The sequence below is a fragment of the Pongo pygmaeus genome, chromosome 18 (genome assembly GCF_028885625.2).
Source record: "Pongo pygmaeus isolate AG05252 chromosome 18, NHGRI_mPonPyg2-v2.0_pri, whole genome shotgun sequence".
NCBI lineage: Eukaryota > Metazoa > Chordata > Mammalia > Primates > Hominidae > Pongo > Pongo pygmaeus.
In genome coordinates this window covers 23,796,999-23,817,707 of record NC_072391.2, presented here as the reverse complement: position 1 = coordinate 23,817,707, position 20,709 = coordinate 23,796,999, and the positions used below count along the sequence as shown (strand labels likewise).

The 20,709-nt window shown below is 46.1% G+C and overlaps 1 protein-coding gene across 1 annotated transcript; it reads right to left on the bottom strand.

Annotated features, from left to right (window-relative positions):
• Nucleotides 1-1,998: 1,998 nt before the first annotated feature.
• Nucleotides 1,999-20,659, bottom strand: LOC129016286 (nuclear pore complex-interacting protein family member B13). Its single transcript, XM_063654052.1, has 9 exons — nucleotides 20,641-20,659; nucleotides 16,338-16,466; nucleotides 12,554-12,692; nucleotides 9,663-9,764; nucleotides 8,596-8,656; nucleotides 8,314-8,486; nucleotides 8,102-8,196; nucleotides 6,867-6,937; nucleotides 1,999-4,465 (listed from the first exon to the last, which is right to left on the bottom strand). The coding sequence occupies exons 3-9, from the start codon at nucleotides 12,646-12,648 to the stop codon at nucleotides 2,570-2,572; spliced, it is 2,493 nt and encodes an 830-aa protein (XP_063510122.1). The 5' UTR covers nucleotides 12,649-12,692; nucleotides 16,338-16,466; nucleotides 20,641-20,659; the 3' UTR covers nucleotides 1,999-2,569.
• Between the last annotated feature and the right edge of the window lie 50 nt (nucleotides 20,660-20,709).

The window sequence follows — 20,709 nt, the reverse complement described above, 5'->3', positions numbered from 1 at the left end:
CCTGGCTCCAACCCTCTGCCTTCTTGCTTTCCCTTCAGCAGGACGGATCTCTCCCCTCCCGGGGCCTTTGCACATTCCCTCTGTAGGAATGCTCTGTCCTGCTCTCTGCAGGAATTCCCTCTGCAGGAATGCTCTGTCCCCAGGGATCTGTGTGTTGCTTCTCCCTGTGGACACCTGAGAGGGAGATTTCCTCAACTACACAATGTCGAATAACTGGCCCTTACCTGCATCTGCCCTGCTTTATTTTTCTGGGTAACATGCAGGTAACACGCCTCACCACCTGGCCTGCTCACTGATGTGACCGCTCATCGACCCTCCCAGACTCAATGGGGTGAAGATATCTCATTCCTAATTGCATCTCACTTAGCAGTGATAAACAGAAGAGGAATCCACATTCAGACAGTCGATGCTTCCACAGTGTTTCCTCCAATACTCGAGAATCTGCTCCACAGGTGAATGGACTTCTCCAACTGCTGATAGAAATGGTAGTACTCGTGGTGGTGGTGGGAACCCACACCCACCCTCAGACACCAACTCGCAGCATCTCCGCAGACCCAACAGCCCCCGCTCCAGTGGCGCAGAGACCCCCGAAGGCCGGCACCTGGATGTTCCCCTTGAGCTATTCACTTAAGAAAAAACAGTCCATTCTCCACCGGGCACTCTTCTCATTCATTCTGAGAAATGAAAATCAGGCTTTTTATTTGTTTGTTTTGTTTTTAACCTCAAACAGCATTGTTTCTAAACCATGGGGAGTGAATCCAAATCTGAAGACAGAATGGACTGAACTTCAGGGATGCCTGGGCTGCTGGCTCTCAGCTCACCCGTGCCCACCTACCCCGTGCCCACCCGCTTTACTTACTATCCTTGAAAGTCTTCTCAGTCTCAGCCATGGCCCATGGCAGCCCAGGCAGCCCTTGCCTTCTGCTCCCTGCGAGGGAGCCCCTGGAGGGCGGCAGTGGAAAAGACGCTCTGAAGCCTCAGAACAGCTCCAGAGAACAGCAGGCAGCCCTTCCATTGCTGTGTGCTGGCCTGACATCCGCCCGCGTGAACCCCCTCGCACACACACGTACACGCACACACATGTACACGCACACACACAGATTACCCACATGCCCATTCAAACCGCAACTTAATAACAAGGAACTGAAAAAAAGAAAGGCTATTAGACCCAAATGAGAATCATAAGGTGGATCCCAATGAGAACTGTCTGCAGCATCGCAGTCACCGCTCTGTCTGAGACAGGATTTTCCATTTCAGCAGCAGATCTAACCCTGATGCCCAGGACCTGTTTTAAGCAGTGAATCAAAGATCACAGAAGTTAAAGTTTGGCAAGTTTTCGATGTCAAGGAGATGGAAAGCCTAAAATCAGTTTCTGAACCACTAAATTAGAGAGAACAGCCTTGCTCATGAATTTTCCAGAATTCCACAAACAATTAAGAAGACCCAGGGTAGGAAACACATACGATTTGTTTTCTTTGATGGTTAAGTTGGTTTAAGGCATAGAGTTGGGAACACAGGTAAAAAGAAGCAAATGTTCAAGCCCCAAGGAGAATCCAGAACCGACCCAGCCCCCATGGAGAATCCAGGATCCATCCAGCCCCCAAGGAGAATCCAGAACCGACCCAGCCTCCAAGGAGAACCTAGAACCGACTCAGCGCCCCCAGAGATCCCAGAACCGACCCAGCCCCCATGGAGAATCCAGGATCCATCCAGCCCCCAAGGAGAATCCAGAACCGACCCAGCCTCCAAGGAGAACCCAGAACCGACTCAGCACCCCCAGGGATCCCAGAACCGACCCAGCCCCCAAGGAGATCCCACAACCGACTCAGCCTCCAAGGAGAACCCAGAACCGACTCAGTGCCCCCAGAGATCCCAGAACCGACCCAGCCCCATGGAGAATCCCCCTCTCCGAGAAACACCCAAGAATGATCAATAAATACTTCATAAAAAAAAAAAAATTTCTGGAATTCACATTTTAAAAATAAAAAACCAAACAGGTGAATTTAACTTTTATTTAACTCAATATATCTAAAATACCAAATATCATTTCAATATATAATAAATATAAAATTACTAGACTCTTTTACAGTTTTTGGTCTTATGGCTTTGACATGTGGTGTGTAATTTAAGCTTTTAGCACATCTCAATTTGGACTATCGCATTTCAAGGCTCGGTAGTCACCTGTCATTAATGGCTACTGTAATGGGCATTAAAAGTCTAAGAACTTGTCTTCTGTAGTTTTCCTACATAGGGAGATAATTTCTGGGCAGTCTGTTGTCAGTATATGGCCCTTTGAAAATGATGCCTAGTTGTTATTGAAACAGAATAAATTGGCCATTGGGCATTTGGTACAAAAAAAAAAAAAAAAGAGCTTACTATATACAGGAATTGGGGGCTAAGCAGTGAAAAAAATATAAGCACCTACACTCAAGGAGTTTATAGTCAAAGTGACTGAAATACAAATAAACTAGCAGTTCTAACAGTGAGAAAAGCTTAGGGTGCTGGGAGTGGGGGAGTGATGAAAAAATGCGTATCATATGATAGGTGCACAATCAATACTTAAATGAATTTATGTGTTGCAAAAATGATGAATAAATAGAATCAACAACATAACAGACGCCTTCCTCCAACACAATAAAAATAAAACAAAAAACAAACACAAAACAAAACAATACAAAAAACAGTCAAAACAGTCAGGAGGTTTCTTGAGTCTCCTGATATCATCAGCTCGATGAAATGGTACAGGTCTCAGGTGACACTGGACGGGAGGTGTTTGTGGTCTCAGAAAATCATCAACTGGAGAAGGTGGAACAGGTACCAGAAGACACTCGGGAGGTGTCTTCAGGCTCAGAGAATCATCAACTGGAGAAGGTGGAAGGGGTACCAGAAGACACTCAGGAGGTGTCTTCAGGCTCAGAGAATCATCAACTGGAGAAAGTGGAAGTGGTAAGAAAAAACAGTCGGGAGGTTCCTTGGGTCTCCTAACATCATCAGCTCGAGGAAATGCTACAGGTCCCAGGTGACGACGCTTGATGGGAAGTGCCGGTGGTGTGAGAAAATCATCAACTGGAGAAGGTGGAAGGGGTACCAGAAGACACTCGGGAGGTGGCTTCAGGCTCAGAGAATCATCAACTGGAGAAGGTGGAAGGGGTGTGAAAAAACAGTCAGGAGGTTTCTTGAGTCTCCGGATATCATCAGCTCGAGGAAATGCTACAGGTCCCAGGCGACAACGCTTGATGGGAGGTTCCTCTGGTGTGAGAAAATCATCAACTGGAGAAGGTGGAAGGGGTACCAGAAGACACTCAGGAGGTGTCTTCAGGCTCAGAGAATCATCAACTAGGGAAGGTGGAAGTGGTAAGAAAAAACAGTCGGGAGGTTCCTTGGGTCTCCTAAAATCATCAGCTCGAGGAAATGCTACAGGTCCCAGGCGACGACGCTTGATGGGAGGTGCCAGTGGTGTGAGAAAATCTTCAACTGGAGAAGGTTGAAGGTGTACCAGAAGACACTCGGGAGGTGTCTTCAGGCTCAGAGAATCATCAACTGGAGAAGGTGGAAGGGGTGCGAAAAAACAGTCAGGAGGTTTCTTGAGTCTCCTGATATCATCAGCTTGAGGAAATGCTACAGGTCCCAGGTGACGACGCTCAATGGGAGGTGCCTGTGGTGTGAGAAAATCATCAACTGGAGAAGGTGGAACGGGTACCAGAAGACACTCGGGAGGTGTCTTCAGGCTCAGAGAATCATCAACTGGAGAAGGTGGAAGGGGTGCAAAAAAACAGTCGGAAGGTTCCTTGGGTCTCCTAAAATCATCAGCTCGAGGAAATGCTACAGGTCCCAGGCGACGCTTGATGGGAGGTGCCTGTGGTGTGAGAAAATCATCAACTGGAGAAGGTGGAAGGGGTACCAGAAGACACTCGGGAGGTGTCTTCAGGCTCAGAGAATCATCAACTGGAGAAGGTGGAAGGGGTGCGAAAAAACAGTCAGGAGGTTTCTTGAGTCTCCTAATATCATCAGTTCGATGAAATGGTACAGGTCTCAGGTGACACTGTAGTTGAGGTGTTTTTGGTGTGAGAAAATCATCAACTGCAGAAGGTGGAAGAGGTACCACAAGACACTTGGGAGGTGTCTTCAGGCTCAGAGAATCATCAACTGGAGAAGGTGGAAGGGGTGTGAAAAAACAGTCAGGAGGTTTCTTGAGTCTCCGGATATCATCAGCTCGAGGAAATGCTACAGGTCCCAGGCAACGACGCTTGATGGGAGGTTCCTCTGGTGTGAGAAAATCATCAACTGGAGAAGGTGGAAGGGGTACCAGAAGACACTCAGGAGGTGTCTTCAGGCTCAGAGAATCATCAACTGGAGAAGGTGGAAGTGGTACGAAAAAACAGTCGGGAGGTTCCTTGGGTCTCCTAAAATCATCAGCTCGAGGAAATGCTACAGGTCCCAGGCGACGACGCTCGATGGGAGGTGCCTGTGGTGTGAGAAAATCATCAACTGGAGAAGGTGGAAGGGGTACCAGAAGACACTCGGGAGGTGGCTTCAGGCTCATAGAATCATCAACTGGAGAAGGTGGAAGGGGTGCGAAAAAACAGTCAGGAGGTTTCTTGAGTCTCCTGATATCATCCGCTTGATGAAATGGTACAGGTCTCAGGTGACACTGGATGGGAGGTGTTTGTGGTCTCAGAAAATCATCAACTGGAGAAGGTGGAAGGGGTACCAGAAGACACTCGGGAGGTGTCTTAGGTCTCAGAGAATCATCAACTGGAGAAGGGGAAATTGGTATGAAAAGACCCTCGGGAGGTGTCTTGAGTCTCGGAAAATCATCAGCTCGAGGAAGTGGTTCAGGTCCCAGGGCACACTCGTCTTGAGGTGTCTCTCTTCTCAGAAAATCATCAGTTGTAGAATGTGGTTGAGGTCCTAGTGGACACTGTAGTCGAGAAAGAGTCAGCAGTCTCAGACACCCTTTAACTGATGGATGTGGTTGACCTCTCAGATAACACTGAGTTGGAGGAGGTGGCTTGTGGCCCATCCTTTTTCTTAAGGTTTCAGCCATGAGGTAGGGCCAGTAGGGCAACCCTGAGGAATGATGGTGCTCCACTGCCGCCATCCTGACCTGTATGGCCAAAGGAGGAAATGTTTTCACACATATTCATTTGATGGACAAAATTACCGCCACCAACACAGGCTGCACCTTCTGTTGCTGGTGATAGATTTTTGCACCTTTCCTTCCTCCAGGTTTCAAAATAGCAGTATCAGTGTCATAATATCACCCTTCCACTGAGTACTGCCCACAGCTGGGGAGTAAAGAAAAGTCATTGGGACACACTGTTGTCTCCACATGCCACTGTGTCCGTTTGCAAATGTAGGCAGGCTGGGGTCCTGCCCCAGGGAAGACAGAGTCACAACAGAGTAATAAAGAAGCATGTTTGAGACACAGGAGTGTCTATGTCTATCCTCTTTCCTCCCTCACAGCCATCACCAGAGCATGTTTCTTGCACCAGGTCAACAGAGAGTAAGAGAGGCATGAAAAGCCCATTGTCCACACATGTTGCAGCTTCTTTTTGGAGAATGTTTTCCAGGACTTTTATGTTCTGTCTCTGATTCTCAGAACTCTGCAAGGTCAGTGTGACCACCCTGCTCCAAATCGAAGAAAACAGAGGTTTCCACAGGAAGGAGAAATTGTGTCCAGGGTCACACAGCTTGCAAGAGGCAGAGTGGAAGTTGATTCCAGCTCTGCCTGTGGGACTCTCTCATTTCCCCTCTGTTTCCCTTCTTGACAAAGGATCTTCTTCACTCTGGAGGTGCCACCCATGAGAACAAAGAGCTCTGGAAAGATGTGGATTCCTGAAGAGCTTCAGGGGAACTGGGAGAGGGATTTCTGACAGAACAATCTTATCTCAAGAAGTCAGTTAGACATGGCTGTAATATTTCTTTTCACTCCCAGGTAATACCAAATTGTAAGTGCACTAGGACATAAAGAATACTTTTGTCCATGGAAAAATGAGGTGGGAATTCTAAACAAAGCAAGTTTTAAAACTGTGTTTCGCTTCAAGTGTACAAGTCCCATCATGTGTAATCATAGGACTCGGCAGCTTTTGAAGGTACAGAGGCCACACAAGAATCAGCTTTGCTGAACATCATTTAAGGCCTTCATTTGGAATTGTCCCTGTAGGTAATAAGTTACATTCACTCTTCACTAATTTACAGTCAGGGCCTATTTGCTATTACAAATATGGAACCTCTGACACTTAGAATATTAGATCAGGGGCCCCACTGGGTGGGTATGAAGGTGTTTTTGCACAACACGGTTACCAACAGGGATGGGACTGTGATGAACTATGGAATTGGCCTTGTCAAAGAGCATTCAAAATTGCACAAAGCACAAATTAATGTTAGATTAATGCGTTTTCACTATTTTCACTTCTCGGAATACAGCAGATATTTCAAACGTTAATCACCTACATTATAGCAGAATGCAAACAAAATCACAGCAAAAGAAAATCCCACATATTTCGGAAATGAAACCCCACAACATTTTGGGTAAGGTGGATCAGTCAGAGTTCACCGCGCCATGAGACCTACAGTACTGGAGGTCAGTGGTGCCTCCTCGTGTTATTTCTGGAAACAGAACAGTAAAAGCCCTTCAGCCCTCGGTCCCTGAGCTTTTATGGATTCTGGAGGTGCCACCAACGATGATCAGCTGGGAATGGAGAAGCCTGAAAGCTCATGGAGAAGATTTTGCTTCTCAAGAAGTCGAGACAGAAAAGGCACCACAGAACCCACAGAGCAGAGGCCAGGCCAGGAGAGGGCATTGTCGGAAAAGACCAAAGCATCCTGATATAGGAAGAGTTGAAAACGTCCCCAGCATTTACCTTTGTCTTCTCTGTGTTTTCAGCTGGGACGCCGCTGCTGTTCCTCATGGGAACCCAATGAGGTCCTGAATCTGCTAAGGGCCAGAGAAGGGAATGGGGCTAAATCTGGCTTGCATGTTCTGTGCAGAATAAGAAACCCTCCACACCCTCCGCTACCATCTCACTCTCTGCCACACAGGTCCCTTACCAGAGGCACAGGGTTTATTGACCACATGCCTCAGAGGACTCTGGAGCCCTCTGGACCCTCATCCTTGAGGAAGATACCACAGAGCCCTGGTCCAGGGGTATTCTTAACTCTCAACAGGCTGTGAACAGGTCGGGCTCTAACCAGCTAGAAATGAGCTCTAAATCAGTACATATCAGAGGAAATCACTCATCATGTGAGCACAGACTCAAAATTAAAATAGGAACAGCCATGGTTGGAAGAACATCAATAAACCCTGGACAGGAACAGCACTGCTCCTCTTCTTCAAGCCATAGGGACATTTAAAATTCTGTGGATTCATAGTTAATCTAACTTTCATACCTGGCCAGGTATTATCAATACTTATGAACAGAAATGGACATAAAGAGATGAACAGTCATGAGAAAAGGTAAGAGCTACAGAAATTAACTGGAAAGTTTTAGGGTTACACTTCAAATGTTAGAGGAGTAGGATTACATAGAAATTTAACTTACTAATGGAGTTATATAGTTGACAATAGACAACTTAAACAAAAAGAATGAAGTTCCAAAAAGTGTAAATAAATGCTTCTTTTCTTAAAGCAGATCTCAAGCTACAATATTGATCCATGAAGACACGGCCAGAAAATCTGTGCTCTCATCAGCACATGTGGCTCCCATTCTAAAGTGCTATTGTTGTTTTCTCAAGTGAAAGAAAAATAAATCCTTCACACTGAGTGAAGGTGGAAAGGGGAGCTGGCCCATCTGCCTTCTAGGCTCAACTCCTCAGTTAAAAGTAACCAAGACATCAGGGTGGGGCAACGTCCACAGTCAGTGGAGCGGCCTGAGCTCCACCATTCACAGAGGACTAGCCAAGAGCCATTCAGCTCGGGCACCTGAGAAAATTAGGATCCTGCCACCCAGCGAGACAACTGTTCTCTTTATAAGTGCTTGGAATTGTTTCCAGGAAACATAACAATCACCCCACCCGAGCCCTCATCCCCAAAAGGAGAAGCAAGGTGTGTGGATTGTGCAGCACCAATTAAGCGGCTGCCTTCACAGCAGGCTCCTACCCCTCCAGAAAGGATTCTGTAGGCCCGGTCGTCCCTGGACTAGCTCCTGACTCATGTGTCTCTCTGGCACTCTCTGCTTTTGCCTCATTTCACACCTAGAAGACATAGAAAGAATTGACTTGAAAAATTAAAACACCAAGTTCTTTACTAGATGCTCAAAGCTTTATCTCAAAACAAAAACATCCTTTAAAATGTCCATCACAATGACCTACCTGTGCCGCTTGTAGGCAGCCTTCCTCTCTGCCATCCACCTTTGCAAGGCTTGAGCACAGAGGTGTGGGGAGAAAAATACATCCATGTCCTGACCTGGCAGACTATGTCCAAAAGCAAGGAAAACAAACAAACTTCCTGAGTTGGCAAGAGGCTTTCTTGCAGAAGGGGCGATCTGAAAAAGCCAACACATGAGAAATTGAATGTTGAGAGAGTCTAAGGGCCGTGGCATCATCTGCATCAGCACTGAACTATCCTGCAACTGCGGGGAGGAAGCTCCTTACTTTGCATCTGTAGTAGTCCTCTGCCCGCCGCTGCAACTCTTGCGTGCGTTGAAACGGTTGCCTATGGATTACAATCACTTTCATCAGATAAAGCACCACTTTCAGGATGACTTTAAATAATCTGCCATGTTTCTGTTATCCTCACAACTGTACCCTTACACAATCTATCTATACCTAGAAAACGTATTTCAGATGGCTGTAAGAGTACAGTCTGAGCCGGTCGCGGTGGCTGACGCCTGTAATCCCAGCACTCTGGGAGGCCGAGGCGGGTGGATCACGAGGTCAGGAGATTGAGAACATCGTGGCTAATACGGTGAAACCCCATCTCTACTAAAAATACAAAAAATTAGCCGGGCATGGTGGCAGGCACCTGTAATCCCAGCTACTCAGGAGGCTGAGGCAGGGGAATCACTTGAACCTGGGAGGCGGAGGTTACAGTGAGCCAAGATCACATCATTGCACTCCAGGCTGGCTGACAGAGTGAGACTCCACCTCAGAAAAAATAACAAAAACAAAAACAGTACAGTCTGATCCAGACTGTTGCTGTATTGATTCCTCCTCTTTTGCTTATTGCCTGCTGACTTCTGAGTTGACAATTTCCTTCCCCATTCTCAGTATATCCCTAATTCATCCTTCATTGAGCATCTTTTATCATAAAGCTCTATTCTCTTTGTATTAATATCCTTGCCATGTTTCACAGGGCAGAAACAGCTGGGCTTATAAACAGGCATAGTCCTTTTGAAGGATGTGGTTGATCCTACAACAACACACTTTCCTAAGGATGACAACAACTCACTCCACCCCTAGAATAGCTGGTAACCAAGTTTCCACACAGTCTAGCTGGCAACGGGGTCAGGAGACGTTTTGTTACTTCACATCTTTTGGTCACTGGTAAATCTTAAGGTACTTTGTTTTCTGTTTTGTCAACTCTCTCTCTCTCTCTGGATATGTCTTCTGACCATTTGTTTCTATTTCTGCATTTACTGGGTCTAAACATTGTACAAAGGTTAAAAACAACATTCCAATGGGGGTTTCCTAAGAGGGTGGGGTTCAGTTTCTGAACTCACAGTTGGGTGTGTATTTCTTTCATATCCAATTTCCCATTCTCCTCTGCCTCTGATAGCTGCCTCTCGTTTTCTGCTTGCTCACATTCTTTCATGTTTTGTTTCCTGAGATTAGAATGGAGGGAAATGCACACACATGATCCACCAGCCCGTGTGGGATTCCCTCTGCCCTTCTGGCATCTGAAGGCTGTGATTCAAAGATCCCCCCTGCAACCTTCCCATAAATGAACCAACTGATTCTCACAACCAAAGGGAGAATTGACACCTCTCATTGAGAGACAAAGAAATATCACACTCTGGCCTGCTGGCAAGTCACCTGTCATTTCCAGCTCATCTTCATAGTTCTATAGTTAGTCCTATTCTTTAGTAAATATAAAGACTATTAAAAGCTTCTATGAGGTGCACTATGTGTGTCTCTGGGGTCAGTCTTGTGCTTGACACAGCGAAAGCTCATTTTAGTTCAGTGTGAAAAACCAGACCTCACCACCTCATCACAACTAACTCCATCGGAAGCAGAGGAATGCTCCTCATCTGCCTCCTCCTGTGGGAGACCTGATTCTCAGTCAGAGGCTGATGCCGGAACTGAGACCATCAGCCATAGAGAGATCCTTCCAGAATATGGTGTCATTACCCCTGAAGTTCACTACTGCACTTTGCCATGATTCAGGACTAGAACACTTGTCATCGACTTTAAAGATCCTGGTTGAGAGAAAAGGCAATCTGAATGCTGGGCGCATCTATTGAATTAGAAATGATTGGAATGGCTCCTAAGTCAGGATGTTGTCCTGAAAATAGATGACAACTGCAAACCATCCACCCTGGTGTTGACTGACTTTAACAAGGTTCAGTTCACAGAGAGTGAGGGCAGAAAAAGGAAATGGCCTAAAAAGGTAAGTTTGCTGTGTTGCCCTCACACCACTTGATTCATGGTCCTGATCCTAAGGACCTCACCTGATACTTGGTTTTATAGGAAGGATGTGTAAAATTCCCAGAACGCTAGGAAACAGGGACAAAAACACTTCAAAGAGAAAGTTAATGAACTTGTTTCTGACCACAGGGCATCCTTCAGCACACGCTGTCTGGAGTGGCCTCAAACAAGGAGTGTGTGGTGAGGTTCTGAGAATGCAATGGGAGCAGGGTCCTGTCCCCACGCTAAATGAGCTCACAGATTAATGCAAATGAGAAGCTAGTGAGGACCTCACTACTCCTGCTGTGCACTTGGGAACTACAAACACAAAACCTGACTCTGGAGGGAAGCTAAGGAAGCATTCTAATCTTGAGTTGACATAAGTGCATCTGAAGCTTCCGATCTCCGATGAGAACAATGGGGGACACCAAACAGAATATAAAACCCATGATTGAATACATCAAATTGCTAACATGGCAGTAAACAGACATGAGGTCAAGATGGAGAAGAAGGAAACCCAGGACGAAAGTCAGCCTTGCATTTGGAACCCATTTCCCTGAGTTTCATTGCTGAATTCCAGAAGGGACTACTGAGATGCAAAGAAGCAGAGCAGCTTTTGCACACATGCATGCGATTAGATGAAAAACAAGTGGATTGAGGGTCTGCCAATGAAAGCGACCCATACTGAAGTCCACTGGCTCTGGTTGAGACCCAGAAGAGTCACACATCAGAACAGAGGTGGATAGGAAATACCCTGGCCTTTGTAGGGACTGAGCCTGCACTGACGACCTCAATTGCAGCCTGTATGGAGGACCCCTGACCATCCCCCAGAAGTAGACTTCCATCTCTTCTGCAGCAAGATAACATGCTACTAGGCCTCAATTCATTGCTAAATATTTTTTAACAAGTATCTCACATTTAACAAAAAAAGATCAATCATATGGCAGCAAAATACAATGTAATATGATCAAAACGTGAAAGACTGTGAAAATGAATCTGGAGGTGAGCCAAGCATTGAATTCAACAATACAGGCTGGGAGCGGTGGCTCACGCTGAGAGGCAGACGCAGGCGGATCACCTGAGGTCAGGAGTTCAAGACTAGCCTGGCCAACATGGTGAACCCCGGTCTTTACTAAAAATACAAAAATTGGGCTGGGCACAGTGGCTCACGCCTGTAATCCCAGCACATTGGGAGGCCAAGGTGTGCAGATCATGATGTCAGGAGTTCTAGACCAGCCTGGCCAATATGGTGAAACCCCGCCTCTACTAAAAATACAAAAATTATCCGGGCATGGTGGCATATGCCTGTAGTCCCAGCTACTCAGGAGGCTGAGGGATAAGAATCGCTTGAACCTGGGAGGCAGAGTTTGCAGTGAGCCAAGATCACACCACTGCACTCTAGCCTGGGTGACAGAGTGAGACTCTATCTAAAAAAAAAAAAAAAAAAAAAAAAATGCTGGGTATGGTGGGTCACACCTCTAATCCAGCACTTTGGGAGGCCGAGGCGGGTGGATCACCTGAGGTCAGAAGTTCGAGACCAGCCTGGACAACATGGCGAAACCCCATCTCTTGTAAAAATACAAAAATTAGCTGGGCATGGTGGTGGGCACCTGTAATCCCAGCTACTTGGGAGGCTGAGGCAGGAGAATTGCTTGAAACCAAAAGGCAGTGAGTCAAGATTCTGCCATTGCACTACAGCCTGGGCAACAAGAGCAAAGCTCCATCTCAGGAAAAAAAAAAAAGACAGAAAGGAAAACCAATGCCAGTACTAGCACCTCCTCTTCCCTCGAAAAAATTACAAACAAGAATGTAGGAAGGGAAACGAATTATGCAGATTAAACTAATCAAGCAGAAAGGACAAGCTCAATTTTGAACCCACTGAATTTGCCACAAATATTGTAGAAAATATTCTCAAGGACTTTACAGTTGTCTACTTTGATTGGCACATGGTTCATAACAACAGTATTTGTGTCAAGGCACATCTTACTCTTCCTCGGCAGTCTTCCTCTGTCCATTGATTTTGTAATGACTGTTGACCTTCCTTGTCACCTTACAGACTTCAGCTCGAACTTTGGCTTCCATATGTCTCCATGAAGTAAAGAGGTCTTCCAGGCCAAATTTAATTCCTGGAAAGGAAGAAATCCTTTTCTTTGTGTGCATACAAATGGACCTCGGCCCTTGGTGAGGGTGAGGAGAGGAGAAAGTGAGAAACCTGAGGGCAAGAAGCTGTTCTTTCCCTTTCCAGGGCAAACTCATTTCCACACTATGGGGACTCCAACAGAGCCATACATTCCCGGCTACGGCTATTGGACCTCCAGGCTTTCCGCTGTACATCCTTGGATCCGTCATGTGCATTTTGTGACTTTAAGACAGTCTTGAGGAAAGACACCTAGGAAATAATAATTTAAGAATGACGGCTGGGCACGCTGGCTCATGCCTATAATCCCAGCACTTTGGGAGGCCGAGGCGGGTGGATCACGGGGTCAGGAGTTCAAGACCAGCCTGCCCAAGATGGTGAAACCCCGTCTCTACTAAAAATACAAAAATTAGCCAGGCATGGCTGCGGGCGCCTGTAATCCAAGTTACTCGGGAGGCTGAGGTAAAGAACCATTTGAAGCCGGGAGGCGGAAGTTGCAGTGAGCCGAGATCACCGGGAGGTGGTGCATGCCTGTAATCCCAACTAGTCGGGAGGCTGAGGCAGGAGAATCACTTGAACCCAGGAGGAAAATGTTGTAGTGAGCTGAGATTGTGCCATTGCACTCCAACCTGGGCAACAAGATTGAAACTCTGTCTCAAAAAAAAAAAAAAAATAGGTCAGGTGCTGTAGCTCACGCCTGTAATCCCAGCACTTTGGGAGGCTGAGGCAGGTGAATCACAAGGTCAAGAGATGGAGACCATCCTGGCCAACATGGTGAAACCCCATCTCTACTAAAAATGAAAAATTAGCTGAGCATGGTGGCGCACGCCTGTAGTCCCAGCTACTCGGGAGGCTGAGGCAGGAGAACTGCTTGAACCTGGGAGGCAGAGGTTGCAGTGAGCCAAGATCACACCACTGCACTCCAGCCTGGTGACAGAGTGAGACTCCGTCTCAAAAAAAAAAAAAAAAAAAAGACATGAATATACTTCACACAACTGAACTGCACACTTCAACATGGTTAGGTGGTAATTATCATGTTATAAGTATTTTATCACAGGTTAACATGTTTCACAACTTGAAAAGGAAGTAATTACCTTCAGCTCTCCGAGTTCTAGAATTTGTAACATTTCACCCCCTGCTCCTTCCTGATCTGCACTGGAGCATCTTCCTTCTATCCCTGCTCTATTCAGAGTCCACTTTCCCTTCCCTCACATCAGCTTCATTGAGGCTGGTTTGAACCTAACATAAAACATTCTCATGAACGACTGAATTCCCACCAAGATTTCCATATTATCACAGTATGCTTTCAATCTTCTAAGATATTAAATATTTGTTCTCATCATAGCTAAAATGCAATGCAAATCCCATCTCAGATGTGGGTCAGATACCTATGAATCTCCTGAGGTAGTTATTGAAATAACTTTTTTTTTTTTTTTTGAGATGGAGTGTCACTCTCACCCATGCTGAAGTGCAGTGGCGCTACCTTGGCTCACGGCAACCTCCACCTCCCAGATTCAAGCGATTCTTGTGCCTCAGCCTCCCAAGTAGCTGGGATTACGGGTGCCCGCTACCATGCCTGGCTAATTTTTGTCTTTTTAGTAGAGATGGGGTTGCACCATGTTGGCCCATCTGGTCTTGAACTCCTGACCTCAAGTGATCCACCTGCCTCAGCCTCCCAAAGTGCTGGGATTACAGGCATGAGCCACCACACCTGGCCTGAAATAATATCTTTCAAATTCTTCATAGAATTTGTTCTTTTCTGATTTCTGCACATAGGATAAAAAACAAAACGTGTACTAGGATTTTGAGAGAAGCACGGGTAATCTAAAAAGATGAAAGAGCAACCACATCTATCCCACAGCTACTGCTAGATTTCATAGGAAAGGTAGCTGGCCCAGTTTGGAGCTAGGAGGAATGTCAAACACATGAAGAAATGAGAAGCAAGGAAATGCCATCATGTATGAATGCTTCATGGCACCCATGATGTCCCTGCTTAGGAGGTAGTGGTATAGACGACTAGATGATAAGGACAAAGATGAGAAGGTGTGAAGTTGTCCAAGTCCAACAGCTCAACTGAACTTTCCTCAATGGAATGTTTAAAAAGCGGTGAATTTAAAACCTTCCCCCGGCTCCCGTGGTGGCTGACGCTTGTAATCCCAGCACTTTGGGAGGCTGAGGCGGGCGGATCATTTGAGGTCGGGTTTTGAGACTAGCCTGGCCAACATGGTAAAACCCCGACTCTACTAAAAATACAAAAATTAGCTGGGCATGGTGCTGGGCACCTGTAATCCCAGCTACTTGAGAGGCTGAGGCAGGGGAATCGCTTGAAGCCAGGAGGTGGAGGTTGCAGTGAGCCAAGATCACACCATTATACTCCAGCCTGGGCAACACAGGGAGACTCGTCTTGGGGGTGCGGAAAAAAAAAAAAACTTCCTCCAATTTATACCGAAAATTCTCTCTTCAGGACTAAGTGGCATAGAGAATGTTAAATGTGCCTCGATATCTTCATAACTCATATATTTTCTGTTTTCTACATATCTTGAAAGGCAGTGCCAAATGACGTGTAATTATCTAGGTGGTAAAACTGAAACATACTTCCTCTTCCCTTGAATATAAAAAAGCATTGTGGTATTAGTACTTTTATCTTGGATCATTGTTCAGAAGGAGGTTCAGCCCCCAGACAACCACATCTTTACTGCCATGAATGGCAAGAGAAAATGTAGAGCTCAACTTACCCAATGGAAAAAAGGCTCAAAAGACAAATTATGGCACAACTTAGCAGCCAAATTCTTACCAAGTACAGACTTTTGACATACTGATCTCCCTCCAGTTGCAACTGGGAACATGCACTTTGAATGATGTCATTCAAAATTACCCTGCCCAGACACATTTTTCATTGATTCTCTGGAGGGCAGTTCTAAGAGATTCTCTGGGGCTTTCTCTGCATCATGAGACGCAGTGCAGTTCTGCCCTTCACCTTCTGGCAGTTTGTCACCTCATCGCTATGACCTCAGAGGAACTTTGTCTCAGGCCAATTATTTGTTCCTTGAGCTCTTCCATTTCCCCTAAAAATCATTTGCTGCCCCTCTAAATGGCCTACATCTCCATCTATCTCCCTCTCCCCACAGAAGAGGGTGCTCTTTAAGCATCAACAATCCGGCCCTTCTAGCAGTCTCATTTTTCAGCTGGTTCCCATGTTTATGCCTGTTCTATGTTTTTCTTCTCCTGTTAAGCTGTCTGTTGTCAGCTCATTTCTGCAGTGAATCTTCAGAGAGGAGACTGGAAGCTTTCCTTCCACCCATATGCTAGAACTATAAAGCAGAAGAGTTTAGAAAGAATTTCCTATTTAAGTGATGAAACCTCATACTCCATTTCTGATAAATAACACTAAGGTTAAAAAAGGTTATTTTTGACCAAAAGCTCTGTTGACATTTTATTAAACAAACACCAACCTATTTAATTTTCATAATGTAAATGGCAGATATTTTCATAATTCTTATGCTAATAAATCATTTCCCTGATTTTTTGGGTAAAACCACATATTCATATGAAGTCCAGAAACGTGAATTGTTTTAAATAATTTATTCTTATTTGTGATTACAAGTATACCTCTACAGAAAGTTAGTATACTCACACAAAGGCTAGTTTTCCAGAGGAAAATGGCAAGTGTAGAAATTCCCAGAAACACAATAATGATAACTATCCAAGGAATTCCACAAAAGTCAGTCCCAGGATGAAAATCATCAGGCAGAGAATTGATAACCTGGAATAATAATAGTTGAAATAATGGAAAGGTCAATGACACTGACAATATTTCACTCAGAAAGAATCATCCTTAGAAACCGTCAACCTCCTCCAAAAGGTAACCACATCCCTCAGATATCACCGTGGGATTCCACTGCTACAAAAAAGAACAGAAGTTAGAAGTCTCATGTTTTTCAGATGGCTGGTAGTGTTTTTAGGCATTGCAAATGTGGGGTGTCATCTCTCTTGGTATAAAGCAGGGATATCCAATCTTTTGGCTTCCCTGGCTATATTAAAAGAAGCAAAGTTGTCTTGAGCCACACATAACATACACTAACACTAACAATAGCTGATGATCTAAAAAAAGCTCTTGTTTTTTTTTTTTGGAGACAGTGTTCCGCTCCGCTCAGTCGTCCAGGCTGCAGTGCAGTGGTGCAATCCTGGCTCACTGCAACCTCCAGCTCCTGGGCTCAAGCCATTCTCCTCCCTCAGCCTCCCGAGTAGCTGAGATTACAGGTCTCTGCCACCATGCCTGACTAATTTTTGTATTTTTAGTAGAGATGAGGTTTCACCATGTTGGCCAGGCTGGTCTCGAACTCCTGACAGGCGATCTGCCTGCCTCGGCCTCCCAAAGTGCTGGGATTACAGGTGTGAGCCACCGTGCCCGGCCATTTTTTTTGCTTTTGTTTTTGTTTGTTGTTTGTTTTTGAGATGGGGTCTCACTCTGTCACCCAGGCTGGAGTGCAGTGGTGTGCTCTCGGCTCATTGCAACCTCTGCCTCTCAGGTTCAAGTGATTCTCCTGCCTCAGCCTCCTGAGTAGCTGGGAGTACAGCTGCCTGACAGTGCACTCAGCAAATTTTTGTATTTTTTGTGGACATGGGGTTTTGCCATGTTGTCCAGGGTGGTCTCAAACTCCTGACCTCAGGTAATCTGCCCACCTCAGCCTCCCAAAATGCTGGGATTAGAGGCAAGAGCCACTGCGCCTGGCCAAAATCTCATAATCTTTTAAGAAAGTTTACAAATTTGTGTTGAACTGCATTCAAAACTGTCCTGGGCCACACGCAGCCCATCACTCATGGGTAAGACAAGCTAAGTATAAAGTAATTATCTTATCTTTTCTTTTTTGTTTTGAGACAAAGTCTTGCTCTGTTACCCAGGCTAGATTGCAGTGGCATGATCTCAGGTCACTGCAACCTCCGCCTCCTGAGTTCAAGCGATTCTCCTGCCTCAGCCTACTGAGTAACTGGGATTACAGGTGCCTGCCACCGTGCTCGGCTAATTTTTGTATTTTTAGTAAAGACAGGGTTTCACCATGTTGGCCAGGCTGGTCTCCAACTCCTGACCTCATGATCTACCTGCCTCAGCCTCCCAAAGTGCTGGGAATACAGGTGTGAGCCACCGCGCCTGGCCAGTAGTTATCTTTTCTTTAAAGTTATTTACTTGTTTTTTAAATTGACGTGTAACATTGGATGCATTTATTATATATCACATGATAAAAGAATCCCTCTAAATAATACTTCTCTCTTGGATTATGTGAATCTTTGTAATTTAAAGCTCAGCATAAGTAAAAAAAAAAAAAAAAAAATACAATGAAGGGATTACCTCATTCACAAATAAGTATCAAATTTTAGTGCTTAAAAATTAACAAGGTGGGCCGGGCGCGGTGGCTCATGCTTGTAATCCCAGCAATTTGGGAAGCCGAGGTAGGTGGATCACGAGATCAGGAGATTGAGACCATCCTAGCTAACATGATGAAACCCCATCTCTACTAAAAATACAAAAAATTAGCAGGGCCTGGTGGCACGCGCCTATAGTTCCAGCTACTCGGGAGGCTGAGGCAGACGAATCACTTGAACTGGGGAGGCAGAGGTTGCAGTGAGCCGAGATTGCACCACTGCACTCAGCCTGGGTGACAGAGTGAGACTCCGTCTCCAAAAAAAAAAAAAAATATATGACCAAGGTGGAGATCATGCAAATGGCATGAAGAGTGTGGGATTTCTCTAAGATTGTTCATATTCATTCCATTAGACTCTTATGTGAGTGAAGACGAAGACTTCCCCTGAGTAAGTTCAGACAGCTTGTGATAGCATTTCTACATCGATTCCTCAGGATTTAACTATATATTTTTGAAAACATCTCAATTTTAAATGTTTCTTTCAAGATGGTGAATTAAACAGAGATAGCCCTTCAACAGGGTGAACTCAGCATATGCTGAGTCTGAAATGCAAATGATGGAGTTAGAGAACCATACAACAGTGGTAATGATTCAGAAACATGGTGTTGAGCAGAATAAGGCAGACACAAAAGAGTACCTATGGCATGGCATGCATCTGTATACGCGAAATTCCACAATAAGCAAGCTAACCCATGATAAGAAAGAGACTGGCTGGGAACAGTGAGAGTTCACTTTCTGGGGTGACGTAATAGTTAGATCTTGGCTGGGCACGATGGTTTACGCTTGTAATCCCAACGCTTTGGGAGGCCGAGGCGGGCGGATCACCTGAGGTCGGGAGTTCAAAACCAGCCTGATCAACATGGAGAAACCCTATCTCTACTAAAAATACAAAATTAGCTGGGTGTGGTGGCACACGGCTGTAATCCCAGCCACTCGGGAGGCTGAGGCAGGAGAATTGCTCGAACCTGGGAAGCAGAGGTTGCAGTGACCTGATACTGTGCCACTGCACTCCAATGGGCAACAAGGGATATTGTGCCATTCCACTCCAGCCTGGGCAACAAGGGAGAAACTCTGTCTCAAAAAAATAATAATAAAAAAATAAAAATAATAAAAATAAAATAATGTAGATCTTGAACGGGGGTTGGGTTATGCTGGTGTACGTACTTTCCAAAGTTAGTAAACTTACACTTAAGGTTATATATTTTGGCCGGGCGCGGTGGCTCACACCTGTAATCCCAGCACTTTGGGAGGCTGAGGCAGGTGGATCACGAGGTCGAGAGATGGAGACTATCCTGGCGAACATGGTGAAACCCCGTCTATACTAAAAATACAAAAATTAGCCAGGCGTGGTGGTCTGCGCTTGTAATCCCAGCTACTCAGGAGGCTGAGGCAGGACAATTGCTTGAACCCCGGAAGCGGAGGTTGCAGTGAGCCGAGATCTTGCCACTGCACTCCAGCCTGGGCGACAGAGTGAGACTCTGTCTTTAAAAAAAAAAAAAAAAAAAGTCGTCAAACCAGATGACACAAATCAAATGATATTTCACGTTGTTTTGGTCTATTTTGTTTTTTTGAGACAAGAGTGCAGCGGGGCCATCTCGGCTAACTGCAACTTCCAGCTCTTAGGCCCAAGCGATCCTTCCACCTCAGCCTCTCCGGTAACTGGGATAACAGGTACGCACCACCAGGCCCGACTAATCTTTTTTGGAATTTTTTGTAGAGATGGGGTTTCGCTATGATGCCCTGGGTAGTCTTCAACTCCTGGACTCAAGTGATCTGCCCACCTCAGCCCCCTAAAGTGCTGGGATTACAGGCCTGAGCTGTGTAATTTCATGCTGCTTGACACAGCCCGGGAACAAGGAAGAAACTCCGCGGGTCCAGCGTCTACTCACATAGGTGGGGTGATGGCTGATAAATCCCAGCAGGAGGAGCCAAAAGAGCAGCCACCACACCGGCATGTCCTGGTCCTCTCAGGGAGCCCTGAGGGGGCCAGGACAGAGGCAGGGGTGGCTTAGGGCGAGGGGAGGGAAGGGGATGGGACGGGGAGGCGGAGGGAAGGGGGAGGGGAGGGAAGGGAAGGGTAAGGAGGAGAAGGGGGCTGTTGGGCACCTGGAGGTGGAAGAGGAGGAGGAGGAGGAGGAGGAGAAAGGGGTCTGGGAAAGGATCCGGTTCAAATTAAGTTCTCAAGCGCTGGTGGAAGGTTTAGTTACAGGTCATGGAGAAGGTCAATCAGGGAAGCAACAGGACGCGCAGGCAAGGGAGCATGAGGCTTAGGAGCAGTTAGATGGAGACCGGTTCTGCTTTCCACCAAACCTTCTTAGGGCTGGGCTGTCGCTTAGCAACCCTGGGATTTTTATACTCCCTCTCCACCAATCCCTGGGGCCGGTGGTGCGGCCTCACAATGGACATCCCATGAGCGCCCCGCCATTGGACGAGCGCCCCGCCATTCCAATGCCCCCTCCCCCATCTCAACCCCCAAGCTCCTCCCAAGGACAGGTCCTCTCTGGAACCTTCACAAACCTGATTTCTGGTCCTCCCCAACCAGCTCCCTGTCCCTGCTTCTGGGCACTCCTTCCTTCCTGAGCTCCC

Coding starts and splice junctions, on each gene's coding strand:
- LOC129016286 (XM_063654052.1), bottom strand. CDS start 12,648: ATGGAAGCCAAAGTTCGAGCTGAAGTCTGTAAGGTGACAAGGAAGGTC. Junction 8,487..8,595: donor AGGACTACTACAGATGCAAA/GTAAGGAGCTTC, acceptor TGGCTTTTTCAG/ATCGCCCCTTCTGCAAGAAA. Junction 6,938..8,101: donor ACAGAATCCTTTCTGGAGGG/GTAGGAGCCTGC, acceptor GGCCCTTAGCAG/ATTCAGGACCTCATTGGGTT.